The 25,211-nt window shown below is 42.7% G+C and overlaps 3 protein-coding genes across 3 annotated transcripts; 1 reads left to right on the top strand and 2 right to left on the bottom strand.

Annotated features, from left to right (window-relative positions):
* The first annotated feature begins 981 nt into the window (after positions 1-981).
* LOC127767936 (CSC1-like protein RXW8) lies at positions 982-7,284 on the top strand. The gene is made up of 11 exons (XM_052293425.1): positions 982-1,178; positions 2,056-2,387; positions 2,635-2,781; positions 4,018-4,081; positions 4,233-4,442; positions 4,681-4,872; positions 5,046-5,344; positions 5,436-5,712; positions 5,847-6,122; positions 6,272-6,505; positions 6,664-7,284. Exons 2-11 carry the CDS (start codon positions 2,104-2,106, stop codon positions 6,910-6,912), a joined length of 2,232 nt encoding a protein of 743 aa, XP_052149385.1. The 5' UTR covers positions 982-1,178; positions 2,056-2,103; the 3' UTR covers positions 6,913-7,284.
* Positions 7,285-9,033: 1,749 nt separating this feature from the next.
* Positions 9,034-15,171, bottom strand: LOC127767635 (inositol-tetrakisphosphate 1-kinase 3). The gene is made up of 10 exons (XM_052293034.1): positions 14,775-15,171; positions 12,411-12,492; positions 12,239-12,271; positions 12,011-12,131; positions 11,265-11,357; positions 10,369-10,476; positions 10,105-10,281; positions 9,943-9,998; positions 9,780-9,864; positions 9,034-9,376 (listed from the first exon to the last, which is right to left on the bottom strand). The coding sequence occupies exons 1-10, from the start codon at positions 14,984-14,986 to the stop codon at positions 9,270-9,272; spliced, it is 1,074 nt and encodes a 357-aa protein (XP_052148994.1). The 5' UTR covers positions 14,987-15,171; the 3' UTR covers positions 9,034-9,269.
* A 6,823-nt stretch (positions 15,172-21,994) lies between these two features.
* LOC127768689 (tubulin alpha-1 chain-like) lies at positions 21,995-24,867 on the bottom strand. Its single transcript, XM_052294317.1, has 4 exons — positions 24,641-24,867; positions 23,459-23,693; positions 23,002-23,372; positions 21,995-22,893 (listed from the first exon to the last, which is right to left on the bottom strand). Exons 1-4 carry the CDS (start codon positions 24,731-24,733, stop codon positions 22,237-22,239), a joined length of 1,356 nt encoding a protein of 451 aa, XP_052150277.1. The 5' UTR covers positions 24,734-24,867; the 3' UTR covers positions 21,995-22,236.
* Positions 24,868-25,211: the final 344 nt, after the last annotated feature.

The raw sequence follows: 25,211 nt of genomic DNA, 5'->3' as shown, positions 1-25,211 counted from the left end.
AAAGTGGGAGTGTGGGGGCGACGGAGCAGGCGAGGAGGAGGACTGTCGCGCACAGTCACAAGAGCATCGTCACTAGCTCGTATTCCCGCAACGGGTAGAAGGGCAATGGCAGTGACGACTTGAGGATCTCCATGAACGGTGGGAGTCGGCACAACTGCCACCATCGGTTTCACGTCATCAGGAGGTGGTGGTCCGGTTTGGATTTCATGGCGGGGGGAGATGGGGCGGCCATGGATTTGTTGGCAGCGACAGCGATCGGTGGATTAGGGGAGGGAAAAGAGAGACTCCAGCTCCTGCGCTCCCAGCCGCTGCCGCCGCTCGCTGTGGTTGTCTCGCACCCCACCGCCACTGCTCTCGTCGTCGTCCCGCTGCGGCGCTGTGGTGAAGCTGGCCGAGAACGAAGGACTGAAGCAACTCCAACTCCCGCGCTCCCTGCCGCCGCCGCTCCAGCCTTCGCCCCTCCGCTTCCGTCGCCGCCGCCGCTCCGGAGAAGAAGGGAGGAAGAAGGGTTGGAGAGAGAGGATGACATGTGGGCCTGACATGTCAGTGGTACCATAATATATTTTTGTGTGTGAATGACAGATGGGTCCCACGGATATTTTTTTTAATTCTAATGCCTCATAAGCGCCACGTGGGACGAAGAACGGGTCAACACCGCCACGTCAGCAAAACCGCCCTTCAAAACCACTGAGAGAGTCAAATTACACTGGTTTCAATAGTTTAGGGAGTAGTCCTATCCGGTTTTCTGGTTGAGGGGTATGAATTAGATTCGACGAACAATTAAGGGAGTCAAAGTGGACTTTTTCCAAAATACTTCCGGCATGAGTTTTTTTTATTGGGCTGGTGATGGGGAGACGGCCCATCAGTGAAACAGGCCGCCTAGAGGCCCATCTAGGGCGGCAACTGCATGCAACCCATCAGGCCACGGGTCACCGACTCGATCACCGCCTCCACCATCACCACCACCACCACCACCACACGGGCGGGCGGGCGAGCGATCGATTCGGCGAGCGCTCGTGCACACGGTCGCTTCGTGCGGCGTCGGAGACAACCCCGGCAGCCTCTCCCCCTCCCCCGCGCCGCCGCCGCGGCCAACCTCCTCCTCCATCCGGCGCACGCCCGGCGACCGACCGGCCGGACGACCTATCGTCGACCGCCGCCGCCGCATCGATTCCAAGGTACGCGCGTCGTACATTTCTCTTAGCCTTAGCCGCCGGGAGAGGATTGATTCGGAGATGGCGTTGATGCCCTAGCTAGCCCACGGAGAGATCGGGGAATGGGGGTGCCGAGAGGGACATGGATATCGATCGTCGGAGATCGCAATGCAGGGCGTCCGCCTCCGCATGCGGCGGGGGCTGGGGATGCGGGGGATTTCGCTGATCGCCCCGGTTGAGCGGCGGAGGATCGAATTGCCCGGCAACCCTTGTGGCGTAGCCCCATGAATGAACGATCCAAATGCAAAACGTGGAGTTTGTTCACGGGGCTAGGGCTAGGGCATCAACGCCATTGCTTTACCGCATTTGCTGTACATCGAAAAGCACACTTGCACACTTTCTTCTTATCGATCTCTCTCGTGCGCAAGCACACATCACCGATTTTTTTAAGCGGTCATCAACATCTCACGTAGCCAACACATTTTTATCTGTAGAAAAAAAGTAGCCAGCAAATGCCTTTTTGGCAGTAGCTATTAGCTTCAAAATGAGAAGATATATTAATAATATGCTGCAATCCAAGTGTTTTCTGAAAAGTGAAAAGTCTCCTTTTGTTTGAGGATAACAGAATGAAAATTAAGCTTTAATCGTTGTGGTGCTAGGGCCTAGGGACCTAGGAGAGTGCAGTTGTGCCAATGTGAGATCCAGTGACTTGATGGTGAAATGGCCAGCAACCTGAATTGTGTAGCTTAATTGGTTTCATGACTCAAGCCAGTGATTAGCACAGTTGAATGCAATACGATTCTTCTCCTTATCGTTACTGCAAGCATTCTGCATTTATTGTCTTTAGTGAAGTGGTGATTATTAAAACATTCTGCATTTCTTGGCTTGTGAAAATTTGCAGCTCTTTCATGGGTAGATGGTCAGGATCGCCAATCGGTAGAGCCGGGGGATGGAATTTTCTGCCCTTCTGACTTCGGCAGGCATAAACATCGGCCTCTGTGCGCTCTTCCTGTCACTCTATTCAGTCCTTAGGAAGCAGCCTCACAACTATAGCGTCTACTTCGGGAGGCGGCTCGCCGAGGAGAAGTTCCGGCAGCAGGTCGACTACTTCTCGCTTGAGAGGCTCTTGCCTACCGCTGGATGGATAGTGAAAGCGTACTGGTGCACGGAAGAGGAGATACGACGGGTTGCTGGCTTGGATTCCGTGGTGTTCCTCCGCCTCTTCATCTTCAGGTTTTTCTCCATTCTGATTTAGGCTCCATTTTCCACGGCAGGAATTAGTATATTTAATCATGATTTACATCGTTTGATAGGATCATCTTTTTTATTGTGGACATATCTTGATACATAGTTCTAATAAAATGACAAAACCATATACCTTTTTGTGTCGGAGTGATTTTACGGTCCTTCAGGAGGTACTGGGAAGTATAACTGTTTTTAGGTCGACAATTTAACAGTTGGTACATTGTTTCTTCTGCAGCATACGTATCTTCTCGATAACTTCTCTTGTTTGCATATTTGGAGTGCTTCCTGTTAATTACCATGGGAAAGAAACGAATCACGGACGTATTCCAGCAGAGTCTCTCAATGTATTCACAATTGCAAATCTCAAAGAAGGATCACGAATGTAAGATCTCGGTTCACCTGAATCTTGAAACAATTTCCTAATATATCATGTTCACCTGAAGTTGGATACACGCAAAAGAATAATATTAGCTGAAAATTTTGGACGATTGCATGCTACAAAGTAAGAAAAAAGAATAAGGCTTCAATTTTGTAGGCAACAAATGAGCCCCTTATTTCTCAATAATATATTTTTATAGTTCTTAAACCATGAAAATATACTCTATAAGTATTTTACAAGTTCATCTTTTAACTGTAGAAAGAATAGGAGCCACCATGTTTTGCAGTATCAGGAGTTCCTATTTATTTATTATTTAGTATCACTAGTACAGATTAAGCTCGTCCAACATTAACATCCTCAGGGATGACGGAAAGCATTTGAACCACTGCTGGTAGCATCAATAGTATTGGACAAACGACGAACAATACTTCCCCTCTTATCTTTGTTTAAATTCTTTTGGCAACATCAAAATTTTAAATCAACTTATCTATTTTTTTTTTAAATCATCAGCAACATTTGTTACGGGTGTTGGGCCAGGAGGCTTAGGGCCATGACCAGGTCAAGTAGCCTCAATAGTAGGAAGTGGGATCCTATAATGTGAAGTCAGAGGAATGCGGGGATTGACATATGGGCCCCACTGCTTGTGGGCCCACCTGTCAGTGACCATGTTAGAGGGAAGTTCATGTCAGAGGATCCTCTTCCCATAGGCACCCTTTTCAGGTTGTAGGCGCCCTCTTTAGGTTGCGTGAACAGTACCTACAAAGTATTTTACAGTCGTTAGAGTTTGTTGCTTAAAATATATGATGGTATCCGGCTAGTCTTTTAGAATTAAGCAATGATGAAGAAGAATTAGTGTAATTTCCCTCAAATTCTCTTCCCCAACCTATAATCTCATCTCACCTCAATCAAGTTGACGCCACCAGGCTATCTTCCCGGCTGTGTTTAGCCCTAATGAATCCTTGCCAATAACACATTTTATTTCTTAGTGGGTCTTAATTTATTTTTCCATGACGTACATCATTTGATCTGTTGGAGTTTTTACATTTTATTTCACGACTAAAAACTCGCATCTTTCTCGAATTAGATAAATTACTAATATCCACTTATGACAAAAGGCCTTCTCCTTATTTCATTTGGTAAATCAATGTTGTTGATTGCTCAAGTGTTTTAAGATATGAACATTTCCTATTCTAGTTAGTTTATTATTATTACTGAAAGTCTTTTTTTTTCTTTGCACAGGCTTTGGGTGCATTGTGTTGCCTTATATGTTATAACAATATCAGCTTGTATTCTTCTATACTATGTAAGACCTTTCCACACATTTCTTTTTTACCAAATGGTTTTATCTCCAATTTCCTCATATTCCAAGTAGCCATTTGTGGCAGCTTGTTGTATATTGTATAATGTCTTCTTTTTTTATAAGATATAGTTTATTGTATATTATCATGTTGCAGGAGTATAAGTATATATCAAGGAAGAGATTGGCGCATATTACTGGATCACCACCTGATCCGGGTCAATTTTCTGTGCTTGTTCGATCAATACCAAAGTCAGATAATGAGCTACTTGATGACACTATCAGAAATTTCTTTGTTAATTATCATGGATCCAGTTACTTGTCACATCAGATGATCTACCGGAAAGGAAGTATGCAGAAATTTGTGGTAAGAATTCGTTTCAGCAGTAGAGATTTTGTTGTCCTCAAATATTGCTGGAATTCAAACTATATTTTCTAACAATTGATTTAGCTACTACAATCTGATATTCTTACGGAAGCAAGCAGACTAACTATTCATAGTTGAAGTTCAAATTCTGGCTTCTGTTTCTGTTTCAGAAACACATGAAATAAGTCCATATGGTACCTCGAATCACCTCCTCAGGCATATAAGTTTGTTTCTTCAGGATAATGCAGAGAGGGTATATAGGAAATTTGTAAGAGTTAAGATGTCTTCATTTGGACAGAGTAGAAGGTCTGACTTGTCCAGATGTGGTCTTTGTGGAGTACGGGCTTCGTCGTTTCAGCAATATCGCAATAAATTCATCAATTCCAAGAAGCCAGACCTAAGTGATCCAGAAGTAATTGAAGCTCAGAAGGTCTTCTCCCTCCTGATATCATTGCCATTTGGGTTAAACTACTGCTTTTAACTAGTACATTACATGATATCCCTCCTCACCATAGTCACTCAGTAATATGCATGTGTAAGGTTGCATTGTAACTCAGGTTTAGGTGCATCAGCATATATAATTCTTGTCGTATTACTGAACAGGATTGTCCAGGTGCTATAGTATTCTTCAAGACTCGCTATGCGGCAATTGTTGCTTCACGAATTCTTCAATCTTCAAATCCTATGCTATGGGTGACAGATTTGGCTCCTGAGCCAAGGGATGTCTATTGGTCAAACCTCTGGATCCCCTATAGACAGATCTGGCTCCGGAAAATAGCAACACTTGCAGCTAGTGTTGCCTTCATGTTTGTTTTTATTGTCCCCGTTGCATTCGTCCAAAGCATGATGCAACTGGATCAGATTGAGCAGCTATTTCCAAGCCTGAAAAACATGTTGAAGAAGTAAGTTCAGACTTTCTGAGATCACCACTAGATTATCTGTTCGGATTTAATGTTTTGACAATGACAGCTTCTGTTTGATCATCTTGTTTAGGCCCTTTTTTGTCAAACTTGTAACGGGATACCTCCCTAGCGTCGTTCTGCTGCTGTCCCTGTACACAGTTCCTCCATTGATGATGTTCTTCTCTTCCATAGAAGGATCGATTTCTCGCAGTGGCAGGAAAAAAAGTGCTTGCTGCAAAATTTTGTTCTTTACCATCTGGAACGTCTTCTTTGTCAATGTCCTGTCAGGATCCGTGCTAAATCAGCTAAATGTCTTCACTAGACCAAGGGATATGCCATCTATGCTTGCCGAACTTGTACCAAAGCAGGTGATGATATTTCTTTACCGCCGAAATGCCATCATTTTCATTTTTATCTCACAGCTAGAAATAAATCACCATAGCACATTCCATTCCCCTTTTTCATATGTTGCTTTTAAATGGATTATTCTCCACTTTTACAGGCAACTTTCTTCATCACTTATGTCCTCACATCAGGATGGGCAAGTCTATGCTCCGAGATATTGCAAGTGTACAACTTAGTATATAACTTCTTCAGAAAATGTATATTTTGCTACCGGGATGATCCAGAATATGGCTACTCTTTCCCTTACCATACTGAAGTCCCGAAAGTCCTCCTGTTCAACCTGCTTGGCTTCACATTTTCGATAATGGCACCTCTCATACTGCCCTTCTTGCTAGTCTACTTTTGCCTCGGCTACCTAGTGTATCGCAATCAGGTGAACACACTTCCTTCTTGACTCAACCTGTGAACTTGTTTACTTGATTTATCAAGTTATCAATCAAAGATTATTAAGATCAAATCAATATATTAACATCAGTTGTTTTTGAATACGTCCATCTATTAAGCATCGGAACATTTTTGCAGATCCTAAATGTCTACTACCCAAAGTACGAAATGGGAGGGAAACTGTGGCCAATCATGCACAGCACCTTGGTTTTCGCCCTGGTTTTGACACAGACCATAGCTCTTGGAGTGTTCACCATAAAGCACGCTACTATATCTTCAGGGTTCACCATCCTACTAATCATCGGGACAGTCCTCTTCCATCAGTATTGCAGACACCGGTTTTCAAGCATATTCAACTCCTTTTCTGCCCAGGTTAGTATGAAAAACATTTTCAGGCAGATCCTCTCCTTTGAAATGGAGGCATCTTATGGGGATTTTATAGAAGTTGAACCAATTCCTGTGAAAATCCTGTAAAATTCCAGCGTTCCAACGGAGCACCGAAGTTTGAACTTAAGCTTTGGTTTCTGCAGGATCTGATAGAGATGGACAGAGACGATGAACAATCCGGGAGGATGGAGGAGATCCACAAGCACCTTCTGGATGCCTACTCCCAAGGCACCACCAACATGGACAACTCCAGTTCTTCCAGGAATGGAGGGGCTCCAATCGAAATGATCATGGAAGATCCTGCGCAGGATGCACAGGATTCGAACCAAGAACTCTGTGACGCCGTGAAGGAAGTGACTGGGTCGATTCAGGAACATGCCGACGAGATGTGACAACTCTGCTAGTATATATTGTTCCGTGTCTTGTTTGATTCCATTTGTAATCTACCATTCGCTCTGATGATGTGTGTAGCTTCGTTATATGCTTATACTTAGGCCAAGTAGCTGCTTGATTAATCCGGAGAAAGCTCCTTGAATGGTTTAAGGGGGGGAACTAACTGTGCAGATTACCCGAAGTCTCTCCCTGTCTCACTTTACCACCACGGATGATGTGCATGACACAGATTCGTAGCATGTGCATCGAGCTCGTGGATCAACTTGCTTTACCTTGCAAATTTGTGTACTTTGAATATCCAACTTTATGTGCTGCCCCAATGTTCCTCTTAACGTTGTATATTTTCATATTTGCAGAATTGTATATTTCATATTTGCACGTCTTGTTTAGTAATGGCTCGTACACTACAGGTGGTCGACGGATAACATGTGGTATTGAAGTTAGGGAGTGTTTGGCAGGGCTCTGAAATTGGAATATCTATGCTGGGAAAGCGTTTGATAAAACTTACAATGTGAGAGTTGAGCAGAGTTGTGGAACAGGGACAAGGTGAAACACCTTTTCCATTCCTTTTAGCTCCACTCTTGAACCTGCCTCACTCATTTTTTTTTTGGATCATTTGGTGTTTGGTTCAACTCCATCTCCTTCGAACAAGGACTTTAGATTTAGAGCTCAAACAAAATATCCTTCTAAACGAATGGATGGCCTGGTTGGCTTAAATGTAGCCGTGTTTATATTGGTAACATATGTACAAATCATTATTTATAGTTTAGATGAAATATAAAATTTTAAACCACTTTATTTTAACTTATAAACTCCAAATATACGGGTCTAGGATCGTGCCAAATTGGATCTAAGTTGGATCAGTGTCAGCAATGTGTGCGTTGGGAGGGAATGAGATCCTCAAGTCAGATAAGCACAGTACCATAATTTAATGATATTTCTAGCTGTCCGATTTAAGATCAATTGCTACAGTACGCTACAACGATATGTGAACAGTGCGAAATGCACAGCATTTTTTCACTGTTTTTATACTGTTGCTACAGCAAACAACTGCACATCATTGTTTTGTACTGTAACACAAGACTTTGCTTTACTGCACTTCTCTGCCTTTAGTACCAAAAGGCAGAGGATCCTTTCCGTTAGGAGGGGTTGTAAGAACTATCAAACTACAGTAGTGGAAGTCCTACGAACTCTTAGTGCGTTCACAGTGGGCTTGTGTGGCGTTCAGCCTCTCCCTCCCACGTTGGGCCACGTTTACTTCCGGGCCCACCAAAATAAAGTTGTGTCCAATGTTTGCCACCGGTTCTTGGGCGAAAAAAAAGGACGCGTGAGGTTGGGAGACCGCATTGTGGAGCGAGTGGCAACGCCCTCCTTCCCGCTGCCGTCGTCGCCTCCTTGCCGACGAGCCGCCTTGCCCCCCATCGCAGTGGTAAGCTGACGAGCCCGCCATCGCCGTCCGCGGCTAGATCCGGCGAGCCCAAGCTGGATCTGGCTACCCAGCTGCCGCTCCGGTCGGGCTCGGGTCGCGACAGAGGAAGAGGAGCCCGCGAGCCCAAGCTGGATCTGGCTACCCAGCTGCCGCTCCGGTCGGGCTCGGGTCGCGACAGAGGAAGAGGAGCCAGAGCGCGCGGCTTCGCCCAGCTCCGCCGCCGCATCTGCCTAGCACCGCCGCCGCTCGATCTGCCCCGCACCGCCGTTGTGGACAGAGGACGGGAGGGCACCGGGCGCCGCTCGACGCTGCCGCCGTCTTCCGCCACCGCTTGGAGCCTCGGGAGAGAGCTCACTTGAGAGAGTAGTACTTGAGAGTTGAGAGAGAACAGCTTGAGAAAAGAAAGAGAGATTGGAAGATGAAAAGTAAAAAGATGTACCAGTGGGACCCACTACTAGTACTTGCACTGTGGAGTGTGGAGCTTACGAGGTTCTTCGTAAATAATGGTGACACACTGTGAATGGCCTTAGCAGAGTTGGGACTCCTGTATCTTACAGTGGACTTCGAGCATTTCAAAGGTGTTCCAGATTTATCATCAACTGAAGCCACCAGGATTTCACCAGACATCACGATTTTTCCACAGCTGATATTTGTGATGGTACCAAGCAAAAAAAGGCACTCCTTTTGCACATTTGTAGCAGGTAACATCTTAACTTCATTAATTAGCCGAGCAAAATTATTTGAGAACAAGAGAAGTTAGAAAACGGGAGCTAATAATTTACAGCTTGACACAGTCATCGCTGCTTTATCGCAACTACTGATGCCCAACTTTACCACGGAGGATTTGCTCTTGCCTTCTTGCATTCACATTTGTACTACACACACAGCGAATTCGAGACACACTGACACGGTGAAGGGCTCGTCGTTTCACCCCTCGCATGAGCTATAGCTTGGTCGCCGTTTGTACTCCTTTTGAACTAGACTCAGCAGAAAGTCGGTGAATACATGTTCATATCCAGGCATTTTACCATACCCTGCAGGATAAGAGGTGATGAGCATCTTTCACAATTGAGATAAGAACTATCCATTTAGCAAAGGAAGGCCACTTCTGTAAAGAGTTCAGTATAATAATCGACTGCCATCATGTTGTTTCCCGATTTTATTGAGAGCTGCCATACGGAAGAGAGGACATTTCAAGTGGGTGCCACAACTTCTACAGTAGTGTATTAATTTAGACTTTTACCTAGCAGCATAACAAAAAAGAAATTTTGGACGATATAGGAGGGAAATCGTTTGCTAATTCAAACCCATAAACATTAAGTTAGCTGAAATTTTTTTGCCGGGTCAAGTTAGCTGAAAATAATGAGCAGATAAATTAGACATACTTTTTTTTGTGGGGATAAATTAGACATACTTGAAACATATTAGATCACATACCAGGAAAATAGTTCATGTCTATGACATAGAACCGATCTCTTGTCCCATGCTCTCTAATCATATCAATGTTAAACAATCTAAGACCCTGTAAGTTAGGTAAAAGGGTTAATCAACATGACATTAATTAAGCATAATAACACACAAGTCAAAGGATCATTAGTACCAATCGTCGGCGCAGCTCTCTTGCCAATATCTCGAGAAGTGGTCTTGGAGGAAGTTCTGAGGGAATATGGAAGAACATTAGTTGGCAATACTATTTTCTAGAGCCAACAATGAATGACATCAATAAGCGTAAAGCTATGGAAACCAATGTATGGAAGTTTACCAGCAACATGGGGGTCCAGATCTGCATCATCTGCGTTGGCTGAAGCACAAGAGACCCTTGGAAACCGAAATACTCCAGCATTGTTTGATAAATCACCTACATCAACGTTGGGAAGCGAAAACCTACGCACAACCCGTATCGCATCCCCAACAATGTAGACCTTAAACAAGACACCACCTACAAACGAGAAAACCAAGTTAATCTGGGATTGATTGGGAATAGTGAATAGAAACAGAGGGGGGAAAATAACTCAAAGAAACTTACCATGGTTTACAAATTCCTGAAGAACAAGCGGAGGCTCAAGCTTCGTCAAGGAGATTGGATCATAAGCAAGAGATAACTCATGGGATTTTGCCACCAGAGGCTTTGCCACTGCATATAATATATGTAGTTAACAAATGGACAACAATAACAGCTAGGAACCCCAAAACATAATTCAGCAAATGTAATTAGTTGAACATAGTATGCGTAGATTTTATTAAACTCTATGTCACCATTTCCCATTTTTATACAATGGAGATGTTGATGACTCTATCTCATCCAGAACCAAGTGCCAGCGTTGTACCACGTACATAAGATTCTAGTAAGACCTTTAAATGAGAATACACAAGCAGAACAATGGAAACTTTGTTACATACAGACCTTAATCTTCCTTCCTCACTATGTTCAAATTATTTGAAGATTTTTGTTGAATCTTCCTAGTTTTGTCTATATAGTTCACCATACAGATTTCCATTGTATATAATATGCTGATCTCTCACCAGCTTCCTACCCATCTGATATACATACTACATAAACCAGATAACAAATGGAAGCAAAATGATGGTAGAAGTTACAAACTTGCTCCAGCATGTTCAAGAATCTAGGAAGGAAAGAGAGAAGAAACATACATATTCATCAGCGAGTTATGGTTTTGGTGAGATTTTCTTTTGAAGTAAACATAGTCCCGTATCATGCTGAGTGAGAGACCATACCACTTATGATGACTACAAAAAAATGATTGCAACTAACTATAATGTTTTGCTCCTATCTGCATAGAACGTCAAATTGTAACTTAAAAATGTAAAGCTGTTAAATACAACTCAGGAACAAACCAATAATTATTATGAGCATGCGTAAGAGGAAACAATAATTGTGAATCAACAGATAAGCAAACTCACCTAATGGAAGAGATAGACCAGCCCTCATAACAGCAGCTGGTATTGATGATGGATCTGTATTAACAAACAGCTGCTTAGGAACACCGACTCTACCTGCAAAAAGCAACTGCACCATAATGAGGAAATCAGCCTTTGGGATGGTTCTAAGAACCAAATTCTCCATATCAAGTCTCCCAAACAATGGAGGAAATCTGAGATGGAAGCAAATAACAAGGTTTAATATATTTAAATGTGTAAAGACATGAAGTCTAACAATTAGAACAATGTCTGCTACTGGAAAAAATGTTATATACATAATACTACTCCAATCCAAAGGGCCCAGCAGTGAGAACTATGCCAGTTCATGTAACAAAAGAATTAAAAGGTACTAGTCCACCAAGGATACAAAAAACAGAAGAGAAATCAATGCTTTATACTACAGATGACAGTCACAGAGAACATCAAATGCTTCATCCATACCTAATTAGACAAACATGTAAAGACTCCATATGAGACTATTCCCAAGTTAACTTTATTTTTAACCAGTAGAGACAAACAAACTGTTGCATTATCATAGCAAAGGTAGTCTACCCCCTTCTTTTCATGGTATGTTTCTAATCAAGGAAAAACTAATGCCGGTTGCTTTGAACTTATTCTAATCGTGTAAAAAAAATGCAGTTGTCCACTTAATATTGCAAATTATTTTGTTTTATATAGCATATTGTTTTCTTCCAAACCAGAACCAAGAAGCCATTTATAGAAATTACCATGACAATCTGAGAGGTCCAATTCAGAAACCTCTTGAAGCATAGATTGACGATTAAGCAGATGTTCTATGGCACCTGGTGGGTCAAGAACAGTAACTTCTGGGTGTTCCTCCCTATATTCCTACCAAATGAGGCATAGTCAATAAAAGATTAGTAAGGAACAGATAATATGTAAATTCCCATAAAAAGAAGTCTGACAGTGATTTTAACATGTTTTGGATTACTGACCTCCAATAATTGTTGCCACTCCCTTCCTGTCAACTGTAGAGAATACAAGGTTATCGTTCAGTTTTCAATGAAATGAAAGACAAGCTAAGAAAAGCAACCTATTTTCCAAATACTTAACAGCATCCAGACATATAATACATCAAGGTATTAAATACATCGAATATTATCAAACCTTATGCAGAACAATGTCAAAAGGTCCTTGATCTGACAGTGGACGTTTTTGATCAATAGCAACAAAAAGGATCCCTTTCTTCCTGCAAATATGTTTCAGAAGGCTTAGATATCGAATTGCCGATAATACAGATAAACATGCAAAATATAGTCCACAAACAAAACGTAAAATAAGTAGGTCTGCGACAGTTGCAAATAGGAGAAATTGGCAGCTAGTCAACATATAGCTTCAACATCTCATTGACAACATGCTATTCATAATTCAAATCAATTTAAGATCATTGTTCCTATCTGCAATAGTTGCATGCTATTAAGTTCTCAACCTCTTGAAGTCTTGTTTTCAAGGTTCCATACAATTTTAATAGGCATAAGAGCTTGAAATAAATGTCTACAAAGTATAAGGAGAAGTAGATGAAACTGATAAACCTCATCTAAGTAGATCATGTAGGTGGACATTGCAGGGCATTTGTTTCTATATAAAAAAGAATGAACAATTTGAATACGAACACATCCTTCTTCCTTAATGCAAAGATAGGCAGTCCTGCATATTCTCTAAAAAAAGAATATGGACATATTCAAACTTCCAATTCATTGTTTAGCTAAAAAGAACAGATAATGGACACAGGCACACACAACATATGTTCAAACAATTGCAAGGTACCCTTGTGCAAACTAGAGACCGGGCATGCACATGGTGGGAGAATGGGGCAAATCCAAATTTCCTGGTGACTATAGGGGTACAAGGAACTAAGGGTAGGTTGTTCTTAATCCATGCCTTGTATGGAAATGTCACGACATAAAGACAATAGTAATCACCAGGTGGCATCAAAGATAAAAATCTAATCAGGTAATAAAGGAATAGCTTTAATCAAGCACCATCTTTCTCAGACTGGATGGAGATATGGTACTTGATTTGCAAGATGCATGTGGACCACATCAAGCACAAAAGACAATGCAAATGTTTATTGTGTGGGTCCTAAATTATTCCACAATCTTATCGTGCCTGCCAGGCCGTCATTCCACGCCCTGTCCTGGTCCTAGTGATGCGTGTGCAAAAATGTATTATGAAACTGTAAGGTGAAACTCCAGACATAAACAAAAATTGCATCCAGAAGATTACACAAATTGTAGGTAAAAAAAATTTGCATTGCCATAATAATCATGCATGTAAAATTGATGGACTAATGGATCTCTATGTACACTCGATCCCAAAGCATGGTCCCACAGTCAATAATGAAAGCAGTCAAACAAAACACACAAGTACATAATCATGCACAGCAAGGTTTTGAGAAATTTCAAGATAAAGAATGTGCATGTTACTTCTACACTTGCAGGATAAGTTCAGGAATATGACTAAATTACTAGATAAGTTAAGAGAGGGTTCCTATCGGGAGCGAATATAATACTACCACACAGTAGGGAATGCATCGATGTCACTTTCTTATCCCAAAAGAAAATAGGTGCAATACAAAGGTGTGCTTGAATGATATGGACCTGCTATTATTTAAGTAATTAAGTCAGTCAGTGCAGGGGGTGATTCTAGAAAACTAAGCAACTCCAATTCCTTCCCTTCCATTGAATATATATGTTCTATGATTCTCTAAAAATTGCTCGATCGTTATTGGAAACGTTGGCAACAACGCCTCCCACCTTCACACGAGAAATGATGGATCAGATCATATCACAAGGAGATATTCAGTCAGACGTTCCAATGCCGAAAAGGCCACACCTTTCACCATCTTTTGCACTATCTAATTTTCGCAAAGAAAAGCCCCCACCTTTCCTCCCACTTTTAAGACCTTTTAAAACCGCAAAGTGACACCCATTTTTAATTTGGCACAACACCCATGCTAATCTTTAGCTCACAAACAATAGTGCAGAAACAGTGGAAAGTAAATAAGTCATTTTCATCACTAACTAGAGAGAAAAAAAAAAAGAGAGAGGAGGACAATATGTGTCAGAATCTACTCAAGTTAAGCACAGCACAGAGGTCAATGAACGAGGTATCAGCGACAGCGAACGAACTATTTACTACTACGCTCGGCAAACCTCTCCTCTTCCTCCTCACAATACAGCCAGCAAGAAGGATCCAGAATCAGCTCTGATCTCTCGAATCCAAAGGGGAAAAATGGAGAGGATTCCATCCAATTCAAAGTTTCAAACAAACAAACAAACAGAAAGGACAGCCACACCAAACGCCTCCTCCCTCCCTCCCCCAATGCACCCACACACACACACAAAAATATCCCAAACAAGAAGCGCCTTCTTCCCACCCAAATTCCTCCTCCTCCTCCTCCTCCTCCTCCTCCTCATCATCATCATCCCAAGACGGAAACGTGAAGCGAACAAATCAGCTAGTACCTACCTGGCGAGTCCGCGGAGCTTGGGCTGGAGGAAGCTCTTGGCCTTCTTCGACGTCAGCGCGTACCCCACCACCAGCTCCCTCGCCGCCACCGCCGCCGCGGGTGGCGCCTGCGCCTGCGCCACCTCCTCCTCATTATCCACCATCGCCACCGCCACCTCCGCCGCCTCCCCCGCCTCCCCTTCTCCACCCCCCACGCGCCCACCCGACACCATCCCCAAAACACCAAACACCAAACCCCGCCGATCGGCAGCGACGCGGCGCGAGATCGGAATGCGGAGCTCGAAGCCCTAGCGACTCCTCCCCACGCGAGCGAGCGAGCGAGCGAGCGGCGAGGAGAGAGAGAGAGAGAGAGAGAGAGACAGGTGGCGCGCGTGAGGGCGCCGTGTGGAGGAGAGCGAGAGGGAGAGGGAGGAAGCCGGAGATGGGGAGCGCCTGCGTATTTGTAGGCGGAGGAGGGAGAGAGATCTGCCCCCACAAAATTACGGTTTTGCCCCTGGCAGTGTTTTCTCCTCTTCTGGTTCCCTGCACACACATGCAGGGCTATTTTATTTACCCGGACCTATTTTATATTTACCTGGTCTAAAAATACGTATTTTGAACTCTGGTTTTTGGTGACCTATTCTGGTGCCTAAGTTTTTTTTTAAAAAAATGGAGTGGTTTTTTTATGAGCTTAATATTATGTGAAAGGTATGAAAAAGTGTTAGCTGATAGTAGCGGACGCAGGATTTCGATGATGGGGGTACAGACCTACCAAAGCATCGTCCAGTGAGAAAAAAAATGAAGTGTTAACATGGGTTACTAGTGCAAATAAAAATGATTATTATATTAATAACAAAATAGCTAAGAAAAATTTTATAATACTATTGGAAAGCATGATTTTGTGCTTAAGAATGGGTGTTTTGAACTATTAGACAATATTTTACTTGTTAAATCACAATAGATTGTTAAAAGATTTGGGGGTACAACTGTACCCCATGTCCTACTATAGGTCCGCCACTGTTAGCTAGCTGCGCAGACGATGTTAGATTCTCCTTATACTTGTAAAATTATGGACATAAATGGATCACGGGGAAATATCATTTGAATGCTATTCTGGATGATGATTGGGCGATATTGGATAGTCCTCTCCACACGTAGCCAAATCCTATACGGTCGGAGGCATAAATGGACTTTGAATGCCTTCAAGCGACACCGGTCGCCAAGAGACACGTGCACTTGCATAGTGGAACGCGGTTTCCTTCTAGGGACTAGGATGAATTTTCATTGGTGGACGGGATGACGGACACGCGACCATTCAACCCGAGTATGGATCCTAGGTGAAGAGGCCAACTTGTTTCTTTCTTAAAACGGTTTTCTATGTCGCGACTATCGCACCGGTGCACATTTTCAATATACTTTTTTATACACGTGCCTTCTAGCGATTGGTGTACATTGTCAATATATTTTTTATACACGCGCTTTCTAGCGACTCGCTAAATTAATATATAACTTGAGCCATTGTAGAATAGAGACATCATCATCGGAAAAAAAAAAGCATGTTCAATTTCCAATACATTACAATATTTATTGTCCAACCCTACATCATAAGTGCAGAATTAATCAATTATAAGAGCTCTATATTTACCAAACCAATATCATCGTGTTTAGCTAGTTTTTGTACAGTGTAATCTCTACTCATCTATTCACATGTTGGTGCAAGCTAAGCTAAGCTCAAGCGCGTGATCCGCACTGCCAAAATGCGTGGCGTCTTGGGATTTTAACGGCAGAATGCAGCTCAGGCTGCGGTGTCATTCCCGGCTTGCGTGCACGGCGTAGCGTACGTAGAGATTGACAAGAGATCGACGAGTGCGTGCGTGCTCGGTGCCCTCCTGTGGTGGAATTCAGACGGCAACACAAACACTTCTTTGGTTCTTCCCCTTTTCTTTTCTTTTATTTTATTTTCTTTTCTTTTTTCTCGACAGTTTTAATTTCTTTTTTCTTGGAGGCTAGCTAGTATGGCTAGAGACAATTTAGTTCTGTTTAGTTTAGCTGTGTGTACCGTTGTGTATTAGCTAACGTGCAGTAAAAGTGTGGTAATAAATAAATAAAGTGAAGCATGACTCCAAAATTTGGGCCCTTTTTTTTTTACCTTTTCGAGAGCGTCCAAACTTTTGAAAGCTTTCCTTTTTAGAAGATGTAAATAAAAAGTTTTGTGCTTTTTCCGGAGGGCTGTCTCTTCATGCGTCCCGGGATTGTGAAATTAGCTGGAGGATTTGTTCGGCATTTCTTTTTCCAAACTAGAATTGTCTAGTAGCTCGATATGACGTTTTTAGCCTCGGGAAAATATAATGAAAAGCACTAGTAACGTGCTTTGTAAATGAAAAACCGCAGTTATTTGTTAAGCTTAAGCCGTGCGTGTTCCTTTTTAAATTATATAATCCAAAAATGATTTAGCGTTTTTGAAGTTTGGTATTTTAAGAATATTATAAGTAGTATGTTTTAAGGTGTATTCCTAGCAACCACGTAAAGCTCTAAAATTAATTGCAATGCAAATATGTAAAACTCAAAATCAGCTTCACAACATAATCAAAATGGGTATCATGCATTTGGAAGCTGTCATTGCAATTTCCACGAAGGAGCACTGTGTGAATTTCGCTCTTTGTAAAGGACCATTTTGAACAATAATGTTTTTAGCGATTTTTAAATGGTCTCAACTCAAGAGATTATTAATAGCCTTTGGTCTTCAAAAAGAGTATAAAAACCTCTATTTCCTAAGAACCACACAGAGAGAAAGAGAGATGATATTGTTCCATATAAATTGGAATAATACACCGAATATTTAACACTAGCTCTTTTAGAAAACTTATTTTATAAATAAACACCATAAAAAACTACAGAAAAAATAGACCTCTACCTCAACACCGAGCCCTAGGACACTGAGGCCCAACCTGTTGATGGCAAAAATATTGGCGCTAATCCCACAAGATCGGTTTAGTCAATCGTCTAATACTAAAAAGAATTATTCCCTCCGTTTCACAATGTAAGTCATCCTAGCATTTCTCATATTCATATTGATGCTAATGAATCTAGACATATATATCTATCTAGATTCATTAACATCTATATAAATATGAGAAATGTTAGAATGACTTACATTGTGAAACGGAGGGAGTATTGAATTTTGTAGTACAAGCATGAGCATAAGTTGACTCCACAGTCCATACTTGATAGTACTCCATACTGATCAGTTGTCAACATAGGGATGGCAGAGATTGATTATAAAATGTTGAGTACTCTCTCCGTCCCAAAAAAAAAGGCAAACCCTGGATTTCCGTGTCCAACTTTGACTGTCCGTCTTATATAAAAAAAAATTATAATTCGTATTTTTATTGTTGTTAGATGATAAAACATGATTAATATTTTATGCGTGACTTGTATTTTAAATTTTTTTCATAATTTTTTCAAATAAGACGGACGGTCAAACGTTGGGCACGGAAACCAGGGTTTCTCTTTTTTTTAACTGAGGGAGTAAATTTTATATCCAAGTCTTCATATGGTCCAATTTATAGTAATTTGATACTCTGAAACTCCGAATTGATGTCCACATTGTTGGAATATTCTTTTGGGTTGCCTTCTGATCAGTGCATCTGTATCAGCTGCACAGTTCGTTATGTGGCACTGGCACACACAACGAGACACTCCGGATGGTGTGGAAGAAGCCGTGGAAAAATGGGAAGGAAGCTGCCATGGAATATTCTAGAAGCATGGGCAACGCTTCTTCTATTCCTTCCCTTTCTTGGTTCTGCCTCTCCAAGTTGACCATAATATAATGGCGCCAATTTCCAATCTTGTCTCGTGTATACAAAGCAAAATTGAAGGACCAGTTCCGTTTGATGACAAATTGTAGGGTAATGGATGGCGCTACCAATCTTCTCTTCTATCAATACTATAGTTTTGGCACTACCAAGATTTTACTACTACCTTCATACCAGAATATAAAAATTTATAGGGTTAGACATGGATATTAATAAGAGCAATTTTATGGTCTTAGAGGAGGTACCATGAGATACCAAAAATTTAGTATAAAATTTGGTACCTCATAGTACCTAGATACCAAGAGGTATCAAATTTACAATAGAAAATGTTGTACTTAAATGAGAGAAGATTATGATTCGTTGAAAAGTTAAGGTAAGTAGGGAAATTGAATGATGAAGAGTTGTAACTGGTTAGGAAGAGAATATTGGTGAAGAAATTGTTATATTTTGCGATGGAGGAAGCAGTAGAATAACATCCAAACCAACACTGAACTATCCTACAATCTACTACAACAATCTGAAGGTGTTTGGCATGCTAGGTCAGATCCCTGCCTACAATTCATCTGTCCCTATCTACTTGTGTCCTCTGTCTCCAACTCTCCAAGTGGGGATAAAAGTGTCAAAGCATTCTTCCCACAGTTACTACTCACTACTGTGAGTTATCCTTTTGTGATGTGGATGTGACACGAGTGGCTGAGTGCCCTTTTCATCACCCATGGAATTGGAGCACTTCAGCTTCAGAGGTTCCCAGTTTAATACTCCTATATATCACCAGGAAGACCAGTATTTGGTAACTAGTTGTAGGAGCAATCGAAGAAAATTCAGTCAAACCCTGCAACTGCAACTTAAGATAAAAATGCTATTGTCTGAAAAAAAAAATGCTGTTACCTTCTTCTTGATTCAAGCAAAAATGGTGAAGATTTACAGCGATTTTGATCGGCAGAAGATGAGAATATAACTGCACAAGTGGATAGGAAAAAATGTTTGAAGTTGAGAGAGATGGCGAGTTATCTCAAAGAACTGGACAGTAGAGGGATACACACTACACCATTTCACAATCAGATAAAGGAAGAGCTTTTGGATCCACCAAAATGTTATCTTAGCTTTTTAGTCACGCGTGGAGATGAATTGGAAAAAAGAAGAAGAAAGAAACGCGGACTGCTGTATCTGATAATGCTCCCTTTCAGTTCCTCACAAGTTGTTTATGATGATAATCTCTTCAGATAACCCTTCGAGAGAGATAATATATTGCCAAAGCTTTGAAGCACATGAGTTCATGAGATTATGAAATGGCAATTGCTGCGTGTGCAGATAAAGGATTGAGCTGGAAAGATCAGGAGCTGTGCGACAAATATCTCTCACTTGGGCACTGGGCTGACACACATCAAGCCCACAGAAGAAGCACAGAATAGCTATCCATCCATTCATGCTATGTCCAACAGTTGAAATGAGTTATCAAACACGTTTTTATGTCAAGAACCGGCTTCAATTCACACATTTGTTGCTGAGTTCAGAAAAATTCAGCATAATTCAGCTCCACAAGTCCACGTAATTGGATCAAATGAACAGAAATGGAGTAACGGGGCGATTCCATGATCGTGTGCCTGAGCTAAAAAAATAGTTAAAAGTAGCCGTCCACAATCTCGATCCCTTTCACAACGCAAACACCACCACAAACTTATTCGTCCAGCATTTTCACAATAATTCCACGTGATGCTCGCATAGGCCGCAAAATGAAACCGCGACATCGAGATATTTTTCCTGCCCAAAATTTCAGGATCTGGAGAAGATATTCATGCTTGGAAATTAAAGGAGACAGCGAAATGATCCCTCTGCTGCTCGTGGTCGCTCTCGTTCATTGTCATGAAACCACACGAATTAAGAATTTCAGAAAGTAAGCAACTCGTTGGAATTCAGGCACATGATTCCTCACCTCAGGACGCAAGAGGCAGAGAGAGAGAGAGCGATAGCACCGAGCGCGAGGTCAATGAATATGGCTGAGCTTGAGCTCCCATTTGAGGTGTGGGGATCTCCTTCCATGCGGACAAGAAATGAAACGAGGAGAATTATCCGGCCTCAACTTTTTTTTTTTTAATGTTTATGCTTGTTAGTCAAAATTTAAATTTTTAACTTTAAATTTTTAACATGTATATAAAAGTTTTATTCACAAATATACCGTTTGGCTTATTCGATGGGGCTGATCGATTATACCCGACAGCGATAGCAACAGGGAGAAAACGAAGTGCCTGAATCGAGTCGAGAAGATGAGTAACTGCGGCTGTGTTTGGATTTCTGCCAAACTCAACCCAGCCAAGAAGATTGGCACCGCCAAAATATCGCTACTCGTTTGTTTGGGTTGTAACCAAAAGTTTGGCATGCCAAATTGTTTGGCTTAGATTACTGTCAAAATCAAACTTTCCATAATTTGTGAATGTCAAATTTTGACAAGTTATAGTGTTATAAAATTTTGGTAGAATTTACATGGTAATTACGCTGTAAATTTTAAATCTTAAACTGTAATTATATTGTAAGTTATAATACATTGTGTTTTTTAATATACAATGTATAAAATAATTAGGATTAAAAGTAATTAATCACCTACTTAAAAGAGGATATAGGAGAGATAAAATCATACTTGCATATAGGAGAGAGAATACAATTAATGGATTTAAAATGGCACCAATCTGGACCCTCAGTTGAATGTCGGAATGCGACCTTGACATCGTCGCCAATTCTTGTCAAAATTTTTTGACAATGACCAATTCTTTGCCATGCCAAAAAATTGACAAGAGAATGGTAAATGAACCAAACACTTCGTTCGTTGGCGTGGCAAACTGCCGATCAGTCCAGGCGAAGGCAAAAGAAGCCTTTGCGTACTGCACTTCGATTCCAAATGAAGTTCACTCGGATTTTTTTTTAAAAAAAACGAGTTCACTCGGGTTAACAAGACATCAAAGTACAATATTGCCTGCTGCAGAAATCTGATGAATAGGCTAGTCATGGTGACTGTACGTTGTAAGTGCAGCAAACTGCCGACGCGATGCAAACTGTACACGTTAACATGCCACTCACCTGGAACGCACAATGGCCACTAGGTGCGGCCGTAGTGTGGATTGCAAAGAGAGAGAGAGAGAGAGAGAGAGAGAGAGAGCTAATCACGTAAACGTAAACACAGCAGATAGCAGAGATGTTGATTAGGCAGGAGCTGCACCTAGCAGAGATGTTGATTAGGCAAAACAGTATAAAAGCCAATCCAATAAACTACATTTAGCGAAGTGCTATACTAATGCACTAATAACGAACTGTTCTTTTCTTAAGATCGGAGCCAGTAATGGGTTGTCAGCAGGAGAAGCACGTAAACCTTGAAACATACTAAGTTCCACAGTCGAGAGTAAACCGTAATCAACACAAGAAACAAACATAAAATTGAACAAACGCGCATATTATAAGTGACGAAGCGGTCTCACATAACACAGGGCACACAGGTTACAACAACGAGGGTTGTAAGCCCATTAAGCCCCAAACATCAGATCACCACAAGCAAATGCCTCGAAGACACACGCACACGGCAACAGGATAACTCCACACTGGCAGATCATGGGATAGCAGCAGTTATCAATCAGGCCTTGACACACAGAACATCAAGCCCCCAGACGACGACGACTCCTCTAGTACTCGTCACCATCATCGCCATCCTCATTCTCGTCGGACTCAGCGCCAACCTCCTCGTAGTCCTTCTCCAACGCGGCGAGATCCTCGCGGGCCTCAGAGAACTCACCCTCCTCCATGCCCTCACCCACGTACCAGTGGACGAAGGCGCGCTTGGAGTACATGAGGTCGAACTTGTGGTCGATGCGGGAGAACACCTCCACGACGCTGGTGGAGTTGGAGATCATGCACACGGCCCTCTGCACCTTGGCGAGGTCGCCGCTGGGGACGACGCTGGGCGGCTGGTAGTTGATGCCGCACTTGAACCCCGTCGGGCACCAGTCCACGAATTGGATGGTGCGCTTGGTCTTGATGGTGGCGACGGCGGCGTTCACGTCCTTGGGCACGACGTCGCCGCGGTACATGAGGCAGCAGGCCATGTACTTGCCGTGGCGAGGGTCGCACTTGGCCATCATGGAGGATGGCTCGAAGGCGCTGTTGGTGATCTCGGCAACGGAGAGTTGCTCATGGTAGGCCTTCTCCGCAGAGATCACTGGAGCGTAGGACGAAAGCATGAAGTGGATCCTTGGGTAGGGCACAAGGTTGGTCTGGAACTCATTGACATCCACGTTCAGAGCACCATCAAACCTCAGGGAGGCGGTCAGGGATGAGATAACCTGCACATTAGCAATAAACAAGTTGGTTAGAGAACAGCACAAACAAGAAATGGCAGTGAATTAACATAGCAGAGAATTTGAGATCATTGCAAGGATACAAGACTGTACCTGAGACACAAGCCTGTTGAGGTTGGTGTAGGTTGGGCGCTCAATGTCAAGGGAGCGGCGGCAGATGTCATAGATGGCCTCATTATCAAGCAGAACAGCAACATCAGTGTGCTCAAGGAGGGAGTGGGTAGAGAGGACACTGTTGTATGGCTCAACCACAGAGGTGGAGACCTGAGGGGATGGGTACACAGTGAACCCAAGCTTGGACTTCTTGCCATAGTCCACAGAAAGGCGCTCCAGGAGAAGGGAACCAAGACCAGAGCCCGTTCCACCTCCAACAGCGTTGAACACAAGGAAACCTTGGAGACCAGTGCAGTTGTCAGCAAGCTTCCTGATGCGGTCAAGGCACAGATCAACAATCTCCTTGCCAACTGTAAAGATTTAGCACCCCAAGTTAGTCATGTAATTAGCCACATAACAAAAAAAATAGCACCGTGGTAGTAAGAATGGAACTCACTGGTGTAGTGACCACGGGCAAAGTTGTTAGCTGCATCCTCCTTGCCATTGATGAGCTGCTCAGGGTGGAAGAGCTGGCGGTAGCAACCAGTCCTCACCTCATCAATCACAGTAGGCTCAAGATCAACAAATACAGCACGGGGAACATGCTTCCCAGCACCAGTCTCACTGAAGAAGGTGTTGAAAGCATCATCACCTCCACCAACAGTCCTGTCACTGGGCATCTGACCATCAGCCTGAAAGGACAAAATACATGTTAGCGCCTTAGTGGTACATTATTATTTCAGTACAGCAAGATAACACAATTCAAAAGACTGACCCATAATAAATAACTAGTCCCAATTTAAAATTTGAGTTCCTAAATAGACATCTATGAATATGCTGTACATCGGCACTACAGAAAATACGATTCCCAATAATTGAACAATTGTACTTTATTTAGTTGTTACTACAACAATGGAAGATACAAGATCGTTTCAAAACTACCATACATGCGTGGAGTATTTGTTCCACAGATCTGGAAAAAACAGATCTGACGGGCAGTGTCACCAAACACTAGACATATGTATTTGTATTAGGTGGGTGACGTGTACAAACATGACTACCAGATCTAGAATTAGAACGCGGCGTGCTTTGGAAATGTTAAGTAGATCCAAATACATCGGTAACAAATGAACATATTCATATGACATAGCTGTAAAACATCATGATCTATCATATCAACTAGAGGGGATCTCGGCATGTATCATTCTATTGCATCTAGAACCATAGCATTTCCATGTGATACAAATAATTTTGAAACATACATTGCTCAGACCTACCATAAGAACACCATGTTCATGACAGCATCGACCATGATTTCCACATTTAACAGCATCCCGAGGTCAGATCCAGTGTTTAGAACTATCATTTCAGCAAAATTCACAAAATAAATCCTCCAATTCGCCTACATATATCCATTCCACGCATCCTAGGACCAGATCCACCATACCAGTATACACGAACACTAAACATTTCATCAGATCCGCTAACTACGACAGAGAAAACGCAGATCCAGACAACCAGATCCACCGACAAATAAACACAGCCCCCCACATCCAACAACCGCGAATCCACCCAGATCTGACCCAGAAGCAGGCACGAAGAACACGGGGGGTGAGGGAGATGGGACGCGGATCCGTACCTGGATGCCATGCTCGAGGCAGTAGAGCTCCCAGCACGCGTTCCCGACCTGGATACCGGCCTGGCCGATGTGGATCGAGATGCACTCCCTCATGGCGGCGGATTGGGTTGATGCTGCGACGGCGGCGGAGAAGGGAGAGAGGGGAGAGGAGGAAAAGCGCGGAGGCGCGGAGAGAGGCGAGTACGAAGACGCCTTTCTCTGCGTTGTCTCGGCTTAGGGTTTGCGATCCCCGCACTCCGCCCATTTTATAGGGCCAGACAGCCTGGACCTCTCAGGAGTGGAAGCGAAGGGATGGGGGAGTTTTTCGTTTTACCCCCTTTGACGTCTTCAAAATTCACTCGCATCTCACATCGTGCCTGCAACGGTCGGGTGGTTGGATCATATCGAGAATATTTAATAAGTTAGGGAGCTTTATGATAATATCCACCGCAAGGAGGCCATTTCCGTTTGCACTCGGTTGAAGTCCATACCCGCCTCTCGTTAGTTTCACTGACAGGTAGGTCCAGAGGCTTCCTTCGTGTGCGGTTAGCGAGTGCACGCGTCGCTCCAAGAAAAAGCAGTAGGTGACCTG

Source organism: Oryza glaberrima, chromosome 3 (assembly GCF_000147395.1).
Source record: "Oryza glaberrima chromosome 3, OglaRS2, whole genome shotgun sequence".
Classification (NCBI taxonomy): Eukaryota; Viridiplantae; Streptophyta; class Magnoliopsida; order Poales; family Poaceae; genus Oryza; species Oryza glaberrima.
The sequence above is the reverse complement of the archived record's forward strand: the minus strand, read 5'-3'. Positions and strand labels throughout refer to the sequence as shown.